General features: G+C 35.0%; 2 protein-coding genes and 1 long non-coding RNA gene across 3 annotated transcripts; all 3 read right to left on the reverse strand.

The window, feature by feature from the left end:
* Nucleotides 1–188: 188 nt before the first annotated feature.
* Nucleotides 189–17,859, reverse strand: LOC103506318. Its single transcript, XM_008470703.3, has 3 exons — nucleotides 17,274–17,859; nucleotides 795–966; nucleotides 189–337 (listed from the first exon to the last, which is right to left on the reverse strand). The coding sequence occupies exons 1-3, from the start codon at nucleotides 17,404–17,406 to the stop codon at nucleotides 334–336; spliced, it is 309 nt and encodes a 102-aa protein (XP_008468925.1). The 5' UTR covers nucleotides 17,407–17,859; the 3' UTR covers nucleotides 189–333.
* LOC113466207 lies at nucleotides 5,010–16,882 on the reverse strand. Its single transcript, XM_026821403.1, has 3 exons — nucleotides 16,734–16,882; nucleotides 8,246–8,417; nucleotides 5,010–5,076 (listed from the first exon to the last, which is right to left on the reverse strand). Exons 1-3 carry the CDS (start codon nucleotides 16,864–16,866, stop codon nucleotides 5,064–5,066), a joined length of 318 nt encoding a protein of 105 aa, XP_026677204.1. The 5' UTR covers nucleotides 16,867–16,882; the 3' UTR covers nucleotides 5,010–5,063.
* Nucleotides 9,002–15,348, reverse strand: LOC113466209. The gene is made up of 2 exons (XR_003390678.1): nucleotides 15,037–15,348; nucleotides 9,002–9,281 (listed from the first exon to the last, which is right to left on the reverse strand). It is a non-coding gene; the product is annotated as an uncharacterized LOC113466209 (long non-coding RNA).
* Nucleotides 17,860–18,151: the final 292 nt, after the last annotated feature.

The following is an 18,151-nucleotide window of genomic DNA, read 5'->3' on the forward strand; positions in this document are numbered from 1 at the left end:
TTTAAATAAATATTAAAAAGTACCTATTTACAGAACAGCAGTTTGTAACAACAGCAACTAGATGTCGACATTTTTTGAAGTTTGCTTCTCACCACTCGTTCTAACATCTCCCTAAACCCCCATTTGTGTATGAAAATTTTATGTTCTTACTGCATAATAATTTTACCTTGTATGAATACACAACAAGAATCTTACCTTGTATGAATAGACAACTAGAATCATACCTTGTATGAATAGACAACAAGAATCATAACTTGTATGAATACACAAAAAGAATCTTACCTTGTATGAATACACTAAAAGAATCTTACCTTGTATGAAACAAAAAGAATCTTACCTTAGCATAATAATATGCGTAATTTATTATCTGACTTGTTGAATGTTCAAGACAATGTACGGGTATAATTTACATAGGTATGTACGTACTTGAACTTCTTAAACACAACCACACAGGAAACCATCTCAAAACTTTGAACATTTTCGTTCGTAAGGAGAAAAGCCTTAGACAAAACCAGAACCTTCAAGTAGAATCTTACCTTGTATGAATAGACAACAAGAATCTTACCTTGTATGAATAGACAACAAGAATCTTACCTTGTATGAATAGACAACAAGAATCATACCTTGTATGAATAGACAACAAGAATCATAACTTTGATGAATAGACAACAAGAATCTTACCTTGTGTGAATACACAAAAAGAATCTTACCTTGTATGAATACACAAAAAGAATCTTACCTTGTATGAATACACTAAAAGAATCTTACCTTGTATGAAACAAAAAGAATCTTACCTTATAAAAGTGATGACTCCTACTTTAGCGATGTCGTCTTCAAGAATCTTCCAAGTTTCTATCAGCAATTTCTTCTCGTCCTCAGTCAAAGGTTCAGGCGGGGGACTATTGACACAGGGTGGCACGATTTCCTCTTCCAGTAGTGTATTCTGTCGACTGCCGAGCCCTAAACCTTCAAGAATGATAATAAACTGAATATTAAACAAATTAGGTAGGTACATAGGTACTGATTTTCTGCAACCATTGTTATCCAAGATAAAATGCATGTGTTCCAAAATTATTGACCTTTTATTTTATACGGTAATTATGCATAAGACACGTCAATGGCAAATTTACTGAAAATTTCTATATAAGAGGAAAAACTTACTTTAAGAAAATTTTCTACTGTGATTTTTGGGATCCTTGATTCATAAGGCGTAAGAATAACTAAAAATTCCATGATTTTACAATTTCATTAATATACGTGGATGTTAATTTAGGTACATAATATGTTACAGGCATATTTGTAGATAAAGACATTCCTCACTGGAAAGCGTCAAAGAAAGTCATCACTCAAGTATTCGTTTTCAAAGTGCTCAAACAATACATCAAAATCTTTCATGAGGAAAGTATCATCTTGGTGAACAAACTTCAGGAGTTAGCTTACAGTGGTCAACCTTTCTATCCACCTAAATACTTGGAACTAGCTACATTCAATTCCATCATGCGAACAACTCTGGGTGTCAATCCTAACGCTCAGATCAATGAACATCAACCATTCATCTGTATACATGTAGTACGGGGTGACAAAAAAATACTGTACACACCATTTTTTCAGCTTTCATCATGTAGGTACCTACAAAAAAATTCAACTGTACTTGTTCAGAAGTTACGTCAATGGAATGTTGCTATAAAAGGAGCTGTCACAAATGAGCAGTGACCAGTGTTATTATAGGCTTAGGTTAAACGCAAAAAAGAGTTTTCACAATATGAGCAGTGACCAGTGTTATTATAGGGTTAGGTTAAATGCAAAAAGGTGGTTCATCCATTTGAATATGGCAGCAAGGATTCATCTAAAAAGTAGGCTACGTTGCCAAACGTGTCAAAGGTAAAGAGTTTTCACTATTTGAGCAGTGACCAGTGTTATTATAGGGTTAGGTTAAACACAAAAGACAAGTACAAAATTAATAGCAATAGCGTTCATGTTCAAAGTTTGTTCCTATAGGCGTATAGAATACAGAAGTTATGGCCATACTGTAGTATAGGTACAGTTATTTTTGGTCACCCTGTTCGTTATATACTTATTTGTTTATTTTATGGTCTCAAGTATATAGGGTTCAATCTCAGGTACCGGGGACGCAACTCGGATGACCTTTTTTGAGTTGGGACCCAAATCGGACGATTTGGGATTCTCGGACTCATCTGGTGTTCCTCCACGAATCGACCTTTTATTCATAATTTTTACCCAAATGCGTAGGTAACCTCTATTCATCAAAAATGAAAGAAAAATCATTTTTGATTCACTGTAATGATTACAAAACGATTTAAGCCTAGCGTGTGAATTTGATTACCATTTACATACACTAATAATTAATGGTATTGTATTACAATCATTTCATTGCAAAGTAATGAGACTTACCGTAAGGCGTGTGCTCTCAACTGTTTGCTATGTTTGAGATATTCAGTAATGAGTAACTCAACTTGAATATCTCTTTGCAGAACACAGGTGGTAAGATTCTGGATGGGAACAAATCTGTGGATTTTCGTGGCAGACCCTAAGTTTCAAATATTTTTCTAGTCAATTCTAGTGTCTTCAAAAATTTGTTTTTGAATACAAAGAGAAATGAACAAGCATTAAGTGCTTGTAGATTTCAAACAACTACAGTGTATTATTTGCCAATAATTAGCCTTGGTGATTGGGTTTCAAATATTTTTCTAGTCAATTCTAGTGTCTTCAATTTTTTTTTTTTATACAAAGAGAAATGAACAAGCATTAAGTGCTTGTAGATTTCAAACAACTACAGTGTATTATTTGCCAATAATTAGCCTTGGTGATTGGTGTGTGAACGGTTTTGGTAAAAACCGAAAAGGAACCGAATAAAACTGCATGTGTGAAACTAGTCTATGTAACTCAAAATGATTTTCTCTTATTCAGTCAATATGAAAGAAAAATCATTTTTGATTCACTGTAATGATTACAAAACGATTCAAGCCTAGCGTGTGAATTTGATTACCATTTACATACACTAATGGTTAATGGTATTGTATTACAATCATTTCATTGCAAAGTAATGAGACTTACCGTAAGGCGTGTGCTCTCAACTGTTTGCTATGTTTGAGATCTTCGAGTTCGATATTATTGAAAGGCATAAATGACTGCTGTACATCGGGGTGCGTTTCGAACAGGCTGAAAACACAAAACGGCAAAAATCAGTAAGATGTCTAGACAGTACTTTTAAGTACCTACCACTAGTAATATAACACATTTAGATAGACATAGGGAACCTTCCTTTACCTATACATAACCCTAATATTTAAAGCTGAAATAACTACATTACAGTTTTTTTTTTTTCAAGATCACCCAACAGTTTCGTAATACTGCAGCCAACATTTTTGTATGAAAAGTATTTTTTCAAGAAAAATACCGCAGTTGAAGCACGAGTGTCCATTAATAAAGATTTGCCGTCAACTTTATTACTAAACAATAAAACGTGCTATTCCATCATGATGAATAAAACATTATTGTTTTGAATAAAAAACATCAAGAGAAAAGCGCTCCCAAGAAAAATGAGAAATGCTTAGCGCGGCGCCACACCAAAGTTGAGACAATTCATCTTGACTTACAACTTAACCCTTGGTCACAATTCATCTTAATATTAATAGACTTACAGTTTAACCCTCGGCCACAATTCATCTAAATAGACTTAGAGTTTAACCCTCCCTCGGTCAGAATTAAGCCGTGCTTAGAATATACTCACAATAAAAAGGAATTACAGCAACAAAGGTTTAGCCCGAAGCCATCTCTACGTTCTCCAGCCCAGTCACAGTATACCTGTGCCCGCAACAATATTCCCATTGGAAATTTACGAACGGTGATGCTTTTCTATTATTATTTTTTTAAAAAATTATACAGGGTGGTTCGTGATTTGCGAACCACGCTTATATCTCAGAAACGGCTGGGAATTAAGGAATGAAATAAACGGCGTCATGTAGATGAAATTTTGATGATTAAAATGGCTTTTTTTAAATTTGCAATTTTTTTTGCAAAACGGCCCATTTTTTGCCAAATATAGGTCACTCTTATGGGAACCCCCATTTTTTATTTAATTTTTGGAATCAGCATAAAATTTTAATTGAAAAAATGTATTCACTCGAAAAAATTTGCTCTACAAAAATTCTGTACACTGTGAGAAAGAAAAACAATTTCTTAATTATTTCTTTAGTTTTTGTATTATTCACTTAACTATTTCAACAACAATCAACAACAACAAACAAATTTATAAAAGCTGTTCAAAATGAGATCCATCTGTTTGTACACAGTAAGGCATTCTTCGCTCTAACTCAGGACCAACTGCGTTGTTCATCAAATCTGGGGTCACTGACGCACACAAAATCGCGATTTGTGCAAATTTTTGCAGAGCAAATTTTTTCGAGTGAATACATTTTTTTAATTAAAATTTTATGCTGATTCCAAAAATTAAATAAAAAATAGGGGTTCCCATAAGAGTGACCTATATTTGGCAAAAAATGGGCCATTTTGCAAAAAAAATTGCAAATTTAAAAAAAGCCATTTTAATCATCAAAATTTCATCTACATGATGCCGTTTATTTCATTCCTTAATCCCCAGCCGTTTCTGAGATATAAGCGTGGTTCGAAAATCACGAACCACCCTGTATACAATATAAAAAAGAAAAAAAAAATGATTGCATTGTATGGCTCTGGTGTAAAATATTTGTTTCTTTGGTCTAACTTGCCTCCTTTGTGTGTGGATTATGTTTCAGGTGGAAATTATAACCCATATTTATTTTATTTTGTATACCGAGAGACATATGATTCCTCCGTTTGCTTAAAAATATAACAATAAAAATGTATATTTAAAATAATAATAATAAAAAAATCAAAATTTACCGTCGGCAGTGGGGGTTTTTATTTAATTAAATGACAATCCTGTCTCGTAATAAAATTATAACAAATAAACCCAGTTTCATGTTTTTTCCTGTCCCCAAACTAATTACCTGCCTGTTGTATAGCTTCAACTAGCCTGGAGACTTTTAGAGAATGAGATAGAGTCATTGATAAATGCTATAACAAGAAACAAAAACATCTATTGTTATATTTATGGAGAAAAAAAAATCGTAAAATTATAGATAATGAAAAATTTAACCAAAAATAAAAAGAAAAAACAAATTCACATAAAAAATAAATGAATAAACTGGGGCAAAAAGACAGGGAGAGCCCTCGCTGTGGCTCTATTGTTCTCTTGTTTTCATTTTGACTTTTAAATATTCGGTACATTTTATCTCGCTTTTAGGAAAATTGCCACCTTGCCTTTGGAAATGTCTTTTTTCTTCGCCCAAACGTTCGAGAGTCCGCAAGCGTTGTACCTGCCTACTTGATGCTTTTGAGTGAACTTAATGGTACAGATGTTCAATCTTCCCAAATCGATGATGGGGAACTCATTACAAAATAAATAGGTATGTAAGTATCTACTTATATGTATCCGGCACATCTGGGTACATACAAGTCAGAAATCGCTGGAAAAATTCTTCATAATTAGATATTGACGAATTTGTTCCCAAGGTAGGTACATATCCATAGCAAGAAATTCAATTAATCTTAACGTTATTTTGTACCTTGTAGGTATGAGTTTTCTGAACATTCAAATCTATATGTATCCGGGACATCTGGGTACATACAAGTCAGATATCGCTGGAAAAATTCTTCATAACTAGATATTGGACCAAATTTGTGACATAGGTTCATCTGCTAACAATAAATAACTACGTCCATGATATACCAACTAGATGAGATTGATAATAACAATTTTATTGTAGGCCTCCGCAAACTCTCCGTAAAATGTAAATTAAGAAAGTACTGTGATGTTCCTAGCCCCCACTTATATGTATCCGGCACATCTGGGTACATACAAGTCAGAAATCGCTGGAAAAATTCTTCATAATTAGATATTGGACCAAATTTGTGACATAGGTAGGTATCTGCTAACAATAAATAACTACGTCCATGATCTATCAACTAGATGAGATCGATAATATCATAATAATAATTTTATTGTAGGCCTCCGCAAACTCTCCTCTCCGTAAGATGTAAATTAAGAATGTACTGTGATGTTCCTAGCCCCCACTTTACGTTTACTTTCCTCTTCCTTAAAATGCCTTCTATTAAAAATTCCCTTTTTACTCCCTATTATTACCTACATTTTGTATTAGACACTCTGTAGTTTGTTCCATAACGTAATAGAAAGTAGTGGGATGTTCACACCAGATTTTTTCCCTCTTCTCTCCTTTATTCATGAGAATAATTTATTAGATTTCTGGAGTTACATTGTCTTCCCTCTCTTTTGATTAGGGTACATTATTATTTTCAATTGTACGCACGAGTTAGGAGTATGTACAATTTGTGTGTATATTTAGCGTAAACCCCCCTTTTTAATTTGTAAATTAAGAAAGTACTGTGATGTTCCTAGCCCCCACTTTACGTTTACTTTCCTCTTCCTTAAAATGCCTTCTATTAAAAGTTCCCTTTTTACTCCCTATTATTACCTACATTTTGTATTAGACACTCTGTAGTTTGTTCCATAACGTGATAGAAAGTAGTGGGATGTTCAGTTGTTCACACCAGATTTTTTCCCTCTTCTCTCCTTTATTCATGAGAATAATTTATTAGGTTTCTGGAGTTACATTGTCTTCCCTCTCTTTTGATAAGGGTACATTATTATTTTCAATTGTACGCACGAGTTAGGAGTATGTACAATTTGTGTGTATATTTAGCGTAAACCCCCCTTTTTAATTTGCAGACCCTTTCATTGGCTACATCTACCGTATTACGCATGAAAGCCGAGGGTTTAAAATAAAATTTCAAGTAGGCACATGTAATTCATTTCGGTAGATACCAAGAAAAAATATTACATTTATTATTTTCGCTTTGTTTCCTGGAAGGAAACACTCTTCACCAATTTCTTTTGAGAAAAATGTTCGACTTTTTTCAAGATTACCAATTTCAGATTGTAATAATGTAATGCCCATTCAACCCTGAAAAAATATTACATTTATTATTTTCGCTTTGTTTCCTGGAAGGAAACCCTCTTCACCAATTTCTTTTGAGAAAAATGTTCGACTTTTTTCAAGATTACCAATTTCAGATTGTAATAATGTAATGCCCATTCAACCCTGCCGAATATCTCTTACAAGAAACATGCATCCGAGAAAAGAATGATTAATGATGTTTGTGGTAATACAAAGGAATGGAACGGCTAACAAAACTACAAACACTTGTTACAAAACTCCAAACTTTGAAACTAAATTCATTTCATTTGACAAACCAGCTTGCTTTGTTAAGCTTGCACTTGATTCACGGGTGGTTTGTGGTTAATTTTTCCCCTAATTAGAATAATTTGCTGAGAACGAATTAAAATGAAAATTAAATTACGAGTTTGGAGAACTGCAATCGTAAAATTAATTAATCGACACTGAGAATTTCTAATCAAGTAGTTAAGAAGATTCTGACCTTTATAAGTACCTTTGCCAGTCTAGTTAGCCTGGAGGGTAGAACGTTTGCATTGTAAGCTTTAGGTCGAGGGTTCTACTCCCGCCCGGGGCGGATTTTATCCTGAACGGATTAGGTTCGTTTTCGGGACGTCTGGCTTTCTCCTATCCTGTCTTCCTTCTCTACATTTCGGGACGATAAGACCTTAGCAGTTACAGTTCCCTCTATCAAACTTCTTTTTTAATAAATATTAAAAAGTACCTATTTACAGAACAGCAGTTTGTAACAACAGCAACTAGATGTCGACATTTGAAGTTTGCTTCTCACCACTCGTTCTAACATCTCCCTAAACCCCCATTTGTGTATGAAAATTTTATGTTCTTACTGCATAATAATATGCGTAATTTATTATCTGACTTGTTGAATGTTCAAGACAATGTACGGGTATAATTTACATATGTACGTACTTGAACTTCTTAAACACAACCACACAGGAAACCATCTCAAAACTTTGAACATTTTCGTTCGTAAGGAGAAAAGCCTTAGACAAAACCAGAACCTTCAAGTAGAATCTTACCTTGTATGAATAGACAACAAGAATCATACCTTGTATGAATAGACAACAAGAATCATAACTTTGATGAATAGACAACAAGAATCTTACCTTGTGTGAATACACAAAAAGAATCTTACCTTGTATGAATACACTAAAAGAATCTTACCTTGTATGAAACAAAAAGAATCTTACCTTATAAAAGTGATGACTCCTACTTTAGCGATGTCGTCTTCAAGAATCTTCCAAGTTTCTATCAGCAATTTCTTCTCGTCCTCAGTCAAAGGTTCAGGCGGGGGACTATTGACACAGGGTGGCACGATTTCCTCTTCCAGTAGTGTATTCTGTCGACTGCCGAGCCCTAAACCTTTGCCACCGGAGAGAGTCAATCTCCTGGCTGCGAATTTGTTCCAAAGGTAGGTACATATCCACAGCAAGAAATTCAATTAATCTTAACGTTATTTTGTACCTTGTAAGTATGAGTTTTCTAAACATTCAAATTCGACATTTTCATCTAGAGCTGGAAGGAGGCTACAGATTAGATTTTAATCCACTCATTTGTGTATGACAAGATAAGATCCGTCTGTTTTCTGTGGTAGGGTAGGATTGAATCGTAACTAGATTATACTTGCTGTCTTTGCATGTGCTTTATTGTGTTGAGGCGGTCTCTTCTTGATCCCTTGTGTATTCATTTGTATATGACAAGATAAGATCCGTCTGTTTTCTGTGGTAGGATTGAATCGTAACTAGATTATACTTGCTGTCTTTGCATGTGCTTTATTGTGTTGAGGCGGTCTCTTCTTGATCCCTTGTGTACCGCCTCCATTTTAGTTTAGGACTATTGCACTGCTTTACTACTGAAATATTTTGAGGAATCTAACCCGTTATTACATCAGAATGGGTGATGCATACATAGTTAGAGTTCAGATTTTTTTTTAGAATTTCGAAAAATGGGGGAAGTTGTGTTTTACCTCAAGCCATATGCCATATTGTATTATTAAAATATAAAAAGCAACGAGAAGGAAGCCCCCCAGAAAACAATGGGTATTTATCTTATGTTTTCTGTAGGTATTTTTCTTATTACTATTATTTAAAATATTTCTTATATGCGCGAAGATTTGAAACTTTAAAATGTGTTTTTAACAGCAGAGTGCTTTTAATTTAACTTTTAGTTATTGTCTCCAGTTTTTGATGTCTGAGCAGTTCTTGCTTTACGCCATTGTTTTCGTGTCTGAAACAGAAATTAAAGTCATGGAAGAACTCAGAACTGTCTGGAACATACACAGTTGTAAATGGTACTCAAAGGGAGAGTAATGTAAAGTAAGATGTGACTTAGTGGGGTTTGTACCCTTTTTCAGGGAATATTTTTTTCCCTGTATAGAACACGTTTTTGCAATTACACATCAAGCGTTTCAAAGATATTGTTAGTACCTGCTCAGTAGATTTGTATACGTACGTTACCTATACTGTATCCTCGTAAGTACATTTCAAGGTATTCTAGCATGAAAATCTGTACCTATCTACCTTCATGGTGAAATTCGAAGCACTTAATCCTTTCTAAGAAGATTAAAATCTTGTAAATTTTAAATGACAACGCAGTAACTTTCACCGCCAGGAGGAGCATTGGTAGAGGTGTACAAAGGGGTTTGTTAGTTTGTTTAAATGTTGTCTAACCTTTTAAAACTTTACCCTTTTTTGTATACCTACGTAACTGGCTGTTATGAAAATTTTGAATTTCTTCTTTAGAAAACTCTCTCTCACACACTCTCTTTTTCTCCATGAAAATTCATTTAAAATATCTACGAAAATGGGTTTTGAACTTTTGAAGGTGAACCCAAATAAAAGAAAGTAAAAATCAAAGGTGAATAAAAATATTGCCTAATGCAATGGATTCTGTTTGGAAGCGCCAAGATTGCCAAGAAGGGGAGAGTGGGACAAAGTTATTTTTATAGGGCATGACAAGGCACACGAATGGGGGAAATTTGGGAGAGAAAAAAACTAGGGATTTAGAGGGTATTTTCAGGATGTCATTAAGACCTCACGACTAAAAACCAAGCACAATAAAATTTTACGATTTTCGATATTTTCTCCTCTTTACTTCTTATCCGACTTTTATTATTATATTTATTTTTTCTCGTATTATAAGAATAATACTAACAATATCTAATAAACTCTTCAGTGGGAGCTAACCACTCGTCGCGTCGGAGGCGTTCTCTTCCACCTAACCCTTAGTCTTTAATTTGTGTGGTCAAATTCTCAATTAAATGTTAAATGATGAAATTCTATGCCTCAGTTGTGACTGAACCCGCGCTCTCCTCTTTACCAGGCGAGAGCCTTGACTACTTCGCCACCGGAGTCTATGATGTTTCTCTCATATTCTATTCAATAGATAATATTATACAGGATTGGATCAACGTGTGTAATCCCAAAGAAGTAAAAATAGCAGGAAGAGAACTTGCTAACAAAAAATGACGTAGTATATAGCCTGTGGGGTACAACCTGATCTCTTGTTTTGAACTTTTTTTTGTATACACTTTTCATTTTCTCCCCATCTCTTCTCAATGTTGTTCTGACGTATGAAGGTACATTTTGTTTCTATGCTTTGACAGGATATGTTTTGAATTAGGTAGGTACTAATACCTAAGTAGGTAGGTATACGTAGCATAGGTATTAGTAACGGACTTCGCCACCGGAGTCTATGATGTTTCTCTCATATTCTATTCAATAGATAATATTATACAGGATTGGATCAACGTGTGTAATCCCCTGGCCTTAGGAAATTCAGATGCAATTCCCAGCGTAGTTCAACCTGTTCGGCTGTTTCAAGCTTTTGACGTTTGAAACAGTAGGAAGAGAACTTGCTAACAAAAAATGACGTAGTATACAGCCTGTGGGGTACAACCTGATCTCTTGTTTTGAACTTTTTTTTTGTATACACTTTTCATTTTCTCCCCATCTCTTCTCAATGTTGCTCTTACGTATGAAGGTACATTTCTATGCTTTGACAGGATATGTTTTGAATTAGGTAGGTACTAATACCTAAGTAGGTAGGTATATGTACGTAGCATAGGTATTAGTAACGGGATTAACGGCAAGGTAGTAGGCGAATTTGTTCCAAAGGTAGGTACATATCCATAGCAAGAAATTCAATTAATCTTAACGTTATTTTGTACCTTGTAGGTATGAGTTTTCTGAACATTCAAATTCGACATTTTCATCTAGAGCTGGAAGGAGGCTACAGATTAGATTTTAATCCACTCATTTGTGTTAGTGTATTAAGCAGGGAACGACATTTGTGACAAGCATTTATGCTTAACACAATTAAAATTTCTTGTTGTAGCCAAACTCCCAATTGAGACACATCATTCCTCATCTGTTATTGGTAACTTTGAAAATAGATCAATGTAGGTGATGTGAACCATAGATATCTATGTACACTTGCATATTGCACATATCTACTTATGTGAATCGATGAGTTTTTAAGACAATCCCTTCACCTTGTTAGCCATGTTTTAACTAAACAAATAAAGCAGCTCACAGCATTACTTATATCCAGCAGTTAAAAGTGCTACATCCCAGCACAATCTGTGCGTTTGTTTTGTCCGTACTTTGTTTAAGGTGTTGTGTTCGTGAAACTTTTTCACTTCCACAGTTTTAGAAACAACAAAATGAGTGTGATTTATGTTTTAAACTTCTTGTATAGTTACACTAACACTCTTTTTTGTTCCATAATTTCCATACACTTTTTCCTGCCAAAAGTTTCCAAGAGGGAAATAAAAGGGGTTCCACAAAAAATTATACAAAACAAATTCAAAAGTAACGTGAACGTGCATTTACTGCGGAAAGTGAAAATAATGAAACGATTCGGATCAAGTTCAGTGACTCTTAAATCTCCATACGTTTTTGTTTCCTCATAGTTAATCCGTATTTTGCAAGATATCCTGTTTTAAACTCATCCTTGTTATCTCGTCTCATTAAGGTGTGAACTTCAATAACACTATTGCCTCCCTTCTGCTTCTATGTTTCTAAAGATTTTTGGGGGGAATAGGTAGGTCAAGTAAAGCTGTACAAAAACCTATAAACCACAGTTGACTCAATACATAAAATTTTGAATATGAATGATCCATTCCTAAATTTAATCGTAACACTATTGCCTCCCTTTTGCTTCTGCCAGTGTATGTTTCTTAAGATTTTTGGGGGGAATAGGTCAAGTAAAGCTGTACAAAAACCTATAAACCACAGTTGACTCAATACATAAAATTTTGAATATAAATGAACTTCAGTAACACTATTGCCTCCCTTCTGCTTCTGCTTCTATGTTTCTAAAGATTTTTGGGGGGAATAGGTCAAGTAAAGCTGTACAAAAACCTATAAACCACAGTTGACTCAATACATAAAATTTTGAATATAAATGATCCATTTCTAAATTTAATCGTAGCCATAAAAGTCAAAGAAGTTTGAAGTCCTGCGGGACGAAAAGGAAAATTCAAGCAAAGTTCTTTCAACTGTAATGTGAGAGTTTCACACATCCTGTCTCTCCCTCATCTATTTAGGATTCCTTTTACGTTTCTATCAGGTCACGACATAGGGTAAAGATGAGGGAAGCAAGAAGTGAAGAAAATAGAACCCTTACGTAACAGAAGCTGAGGAGAAGAGGACAACAAAGATACAGAGGGGTTGAGGATAAAGTTTTGTAAACTTCAAAAGAAAGTATGGTCAATACAGCCTTGTCTTGAAAGAACACCTACACCTTGGATACGGAATGATAATGACCTCAAGATACCTTTGCCATGAGCCTTGATTCCAAATAATTGCCAAAAGCCAATATACAGCGTGCTCATGAAGAGTCCCCTTTCCTTAACTTTTGAAAGGCTTGACTTAAAAAAGGTGTTATTTTTCAGCCTCGTTTTTTGATGAGCTTAAAGGGTATTATTGGGAACAATGGTTAGGTATTATTTACCTCGTGACATATAGAGCACAAACATCTATGCAGCACTGCAAGAGACAGCCAACAGCAGAGTTTTCGTACCAACTTTTAAATGAAACATTAGGTACCTATATACGTTTATTCAGATAAAGGTTTTGTACTCCCTACCTAATAAACCTATACATCTCTCATAATTCAATTTCACCGTTTTTCCATTACTTAAAGGGTATTATTGGGAACAATGGTTAGGTATTATTTACCTCGTGACATATAGGGCACAAACATCTATGCAGCACTACAAGAGACAGCCAACAGCAGAGTTTTCGTACCAACTTTTAAATGAAACATTAGGTATATACGTTTATTCAGATAAAGGTTTTGTACTCCCTACCTAATAAACCTATACATCTCTCATAATTCAATTTCACCGTTTTTCCATTTGAGTTGAAAAGAAAATTTATTCAGGAAAAATATAAATTTATAATTCAGAATACAGAAAGAAGCTTTTTAGAAAATTAAGGAGCTTTTAGCGCTAAATTTAAACGTCCTTCCCTTTTCCACAGAATAAAAAATTCCCTTGACTTTGTTACTTGGTAATGTTTTGATTCTTTCACACCGATGTTTTGTATTTCTTCATTCGACTTACCTTTTGTTCCCTAGCTTCCTTTATCATTCTGAAATTTGTGTACAATAAAGTCTTTCCCTGCGTTATAGTCTTTTGTCAATCTAATGCGAAATACACAGAAGCTGAGGAGAAGAGGACAACAAAGATACAGAGGGGTTGAGGATAAAGTTTTGTAAACTTCAAAAGAAAGTATGGTCAATACAGCCTTGTCTTGAAAGAACACCTACACCTTGGATACGGAATGATAATGACCTCAAGATACCTTTGCCATGAGCCTTGATTCCAAATAATTGCCAAAAGCCAATATACAGCGTGCTCATGAAGAGTCCCCTTTCCTTAACTTTTGAAAGGCTTGACTTAAAAAAGGTGTTATTTTTCAGCCTCGTTTTTTGATGAGCTTAAAGGGTATTATTGGGAACAATGGTTAGGTATTATTTACCTCGTGACATATAGAGCACAAACATTTTACCCCAATTAAAGCCAAGATTTTTATAAATGGGGGCCTGTGGGCAAACACTATAAAATGTGCTATGACAGGTGTTTATCAGAACTCTTGAGGTCTAGAACGAACCGCTGAACTGATAGTTAGGTTCTAGCCTAGGTATTCTTCAGTATTCACTTATTCAGTCAATTTTACATGACACTTTTATTATTGCACATTGCATACTTAAAATAGTATGTAGGCGTTCATACAACCCTATTTTTGGTACATAAAAGACTTTAGATCAGTTAGCAACCTCCGTGGCCGAGTGGGTATCACACTAGATTTGCACGCAGAAGGTCCGGGTTCGATTCCCGGCGGGGCTGATGTTTTTTTCGGCACTGTGCTTGGAGTTCAGGGTGCACTCAGACTCGTGAGTACAATTGAGTAGCTACATTAATCGAGTAGCGACCAGTGGCGCCATTACAAGTCGAAGAGACGAGCGATAATAAATATGATAATTGAGTAAATGAAAGACTTGTAATACTGTGATACCCACAAAGTTATGAGAAAGCTCTCTGCTTTACCACAAAGGTACCATAATTTGATTTGATTTGATTTTGACTTTGGATCAGTTAGCACATTTTTTTTCTGAAAATTTTAATAGGGTTATATGGGTATTTTATACGGATTTATCCTTGTAAGCTCTAGGTCGCGGGTTCCATTCTCGCCCCGGGTGGATTTTATCCTAAACAGATAAGGTTCGTTTTCGGAACGGCTGACTTTCTCCTATTCTGTCTTCCTTCTCTCTTCGCTTTCGGGAAAATAAGACCTTAGCAGACACTGTTCCCCCTATCAAACATCTTTTTTATATTCTTCTTATTTGAAAATAATTTATGGCCATCATTAATTTATTATTAGGTATATTATTAATTAAAGTACTTATTCATAGGTAGTAGGTACCAATGTTACTCATTCTCATTTGATATTAAATGCCAACAGATGTAAATTACCTGTGATTTCTCACGGAATTTCTTTTCCCAAAGAAAACCAAAGGACACTATTTTCAACCAAGTTCAACAAAAGAAAACCAAAAGACAATATAACACAAACACCCGTCACACATCACACGATATTATTTCGTTTTCAAAATTTATTTCGGAAAAAATTGCCGGATAGAGAAGGCTTTCGAAAAACTTTGGCTTGGAGTAACTCAACAGATAACTGAACATGTTGGTGTTCTTTTCATTCAGGAGATTTCTGGATGAAACTCGGGGCGCAAGCTCCTCAAATTTCATGTCATTTCTAATGAAATAATTTTTGTTTAGGTTCCGACCAAGCTCAAGCACACTTGTCCAAAATTTCGAACTGAAAATGCGTAAAAGAAATTTGAATTTATTATTACAATTCTCAGAATTTCATATAAGGTGTTTGTAGTAATGAAATAATTTTTGTTTAGGTTCCGACCAAGCTCAAGCACACTTGTCTAAAATTTCGAACTGAAAATGCGTAAAAGAAATTTGAATTTATTATTACAATTCTCAGAATTTCATATAAGGTGTTTGTACACTGTTAGCATAATGGGACAACTTGTTCTAAGCTCACAGTCTAAGTAAAGCACTATTATCCCTCGGTGGTGTAGTGGTCAAGGCGCTCGCCTGGTAAACAGGAGGGCGTGGGTTCAATCCCAGCCGAGGTATGGAATTTTATCCTCCACTGTTAGCTGTTAGCATAATGGGAAAACTTGTTCTAAGCTCACAGTCTAAGTAAAGCACTATTATCTCCGCTCACCTTTGGGCTATTCCATAATGAACTTCATACTTTACTGACTCAGTACTATGCGAGCAGTATAAATAAGCACTATTATTATTATTATTATCTCCGCTCACCTTTGGGCTATTCCATAATGAACTTCATACTTTACTAACTTTCCATTTAGCACTTTGCAACAGACAAGACGCAACAGAAGAAAACATGGCATTGATGTCAAATTTCATAACGAAACGTTAAGTGTCAAGTGCTATAATTGCTTTATCGAACAGCCCCAGGGCGTATGAGCAAATAATGAAAAGTAAATTGTTACTCCCAGATGTTCGATAACATAATAGATGGGTATGTACCTTTCTACCTACTACCTACCTTTCTAAGACTTATTTCACGATGAATAAGCAATCAGCATAAGTAGGTCTCATATTATGTACTTCCTAAGACTTATTTCACGAGAAATAAGCAATCAGCATAAGTAGGTCTCATATTATGTAACCCCCACCCCCTTACCTAAATAAACCACTTCGGGTGAAAAGAAAATGGCTAGGTAGGCAGGGAAGGGGAGATATAGAAAAATTGAAAAGGGAACGACATATTGAGATGTGAGAGGGAGGGAGGGAGAAATTTGAACAGGTATAATAGAAAGTATACCTATTTATGTATACTGGATTACAAGTAGGACCATATACTTATTGTATACATACAGGGTGTTTCGTATTGTTATGGATAACGACTATAGGCTATAGTAGGTCTAAAAAATCTGGTCTGTCACACGATTTTTTCCCCCCCAAGATTTTTGATAGAGAGAACTATTAAAATCTGTATAGGTCTGATCTTCCCGAAGGCGAAGGAAGAACGAAGACATAATAGGAAAAAACATAACAATATACCTATTTGTATATTGTTACTTATTTTCTATATATTGTTATATTGGAGCCTAAACCTTTGCCACCGGAGAGAGTCAATCTCCTGGCTATGGAATGGGTCACGCCTTCTTTCTTATGGGACAGGGGTTCGTCGCCCGATTCTTGTTTCAAAAACAAAGAATTCCGTCGAGTCGTTCCCGTGTTTCCCATAGTTGAACGAAAATGAGATTTTGTTAGCATAATGGGACAACTTGTTCTAAGCTCACAGTCTATGTAAAGCACTATTATCTCCGCTCACCTTTGGGCTATTCCATAATGAACTTCATACTTTACTGACTTTCCATTTAGCACTTTTCAACAGACAAGACGCAACAGAAGAAAACATGGCATTGATGTCAAATTTCATAACGAAATGTTAAGTGTCAAGTGCTATAATTGCTTTATCAAACAGCCCCAGGGCGTATGAGCAAATAATGAAAAGTAAATTGTTACTCCCAGATGTTCGATAACATAATAGATGCGTATGTACCTTTCTACCTACTACCTACCTTTCTAAGACTTATTTCACGATGAATAAGCAATCAGCATAAGTAGGTCTCATATTATGTACCCTAAACCTTTGCCACCGGAGAGAGTCAATCTCCTGGCTATGGAATGGGTCACGCCTTCTTTCTTATGGGACGGGGGTTCGTCGCCCGATTCTTGTTTCAAAAACAAAGAATTCCGTCGAGTCGTTCCCGTGTTTCCCATAGTTGAACGAAAATGAGATTTTTTTTGTGCCACTGAACAGAAATTACGAAAAAAATTCTAGTCAAAGGTAACTTTTTTTCGTTGTAATTTGAAAAATGCAAGGAACCATGAATTTGGTCCTCTTTTTCTAAAATCCGAAGCGAGGTATTTTTTCATATATAAGAATTTCGAAAAATGGGGGAAGTTGTGTTTTACCTCAAGCCATATGCCATATTGTATTATTAAAATATAAAAAGCAACGAGAAGGAAGCCCCCCAGAAAACAATGGGTATTTATCTTATGTTTTCTGTAGGTATTTTTCTTATTACTATTATTTAAAATATTTCTTATATGCGCGAAGATTTGAAACTTTAAAATGTGTTTTTAACAGCAGAGTGCTTTTAATTTAACTTTTAGTTATTGTCTCCAGTTTTTGATGTCTGAGCAGTTCTTGCTTTACGCCATTGTTTTCGTGTCTGAAACAGAAATTAAAGTCATGGAAGAACTCAGAACTGTCTGGAACATACACAGTTGTAAATGGTACTCAAAGGGAGAGTAATGTAAAGTAAGATGTGACTTAGTGGGGTTTGTACCCTTTTTCAGGGAATATTTTTTTCCCTGTATAGAACACGTTTTTGCAATTACACATCAAGCGTTTCAAAGATATTGTTAGTACCTGCTCAGTAGATTTGTATACGTACGTTACCTATACTGTATCCTCGTAAGTACATTTCAAGGTATTCTAGCATGAAAATCTGTACCTATC

Source organism: Diaphorina citri, unplaced genomic scaffold (assembly GCF_000475195.1).
Source record: "Diaphorina citri unplaced genomic scaffold, Diaci psyllid genome assembly version 1.1 scaffold227, whole genome shotgun sequence".
Taxonomy (NCBI): Eukaryota; Metazoa; Arthropoda; class Insecta; order Hemiptera; family Psyllidae; genus Diaphorina; species Diaphorina citri.

Bases quoted from the DNA above. Each gene is read 5' to 3' on its own strand.
- LOC113466207 (XM_026821403.1), bottom strand. From the start codon at position 16,866: ATGGGAAACACGGGAACGACTCGACGGAATTCTTTGTTTTTGAAACAA. The intron at 8,418-16,733 runs GTTTAGGCTCCA...CCGGTGGCAAAG, and splicing joins GACTCTCTCCGGTGGCAAAG to GTTTAGGGCTCGGCAGTCGA.
- LOC103506318 (XM_008470703.3), bottom strand. From the start codon at position 17,406: ATGGGAAACACGGGAACGACTCGACGGAATTCTTTGTTTTTGAAACAA. The intron at 967-17,273 runs GTTTAGGGTACA...TCATTCTTGAAG, and splicing joins GACTCTCTCCGGTGGCAAAG to GTTTAGGGCTCGGCAGTCGA.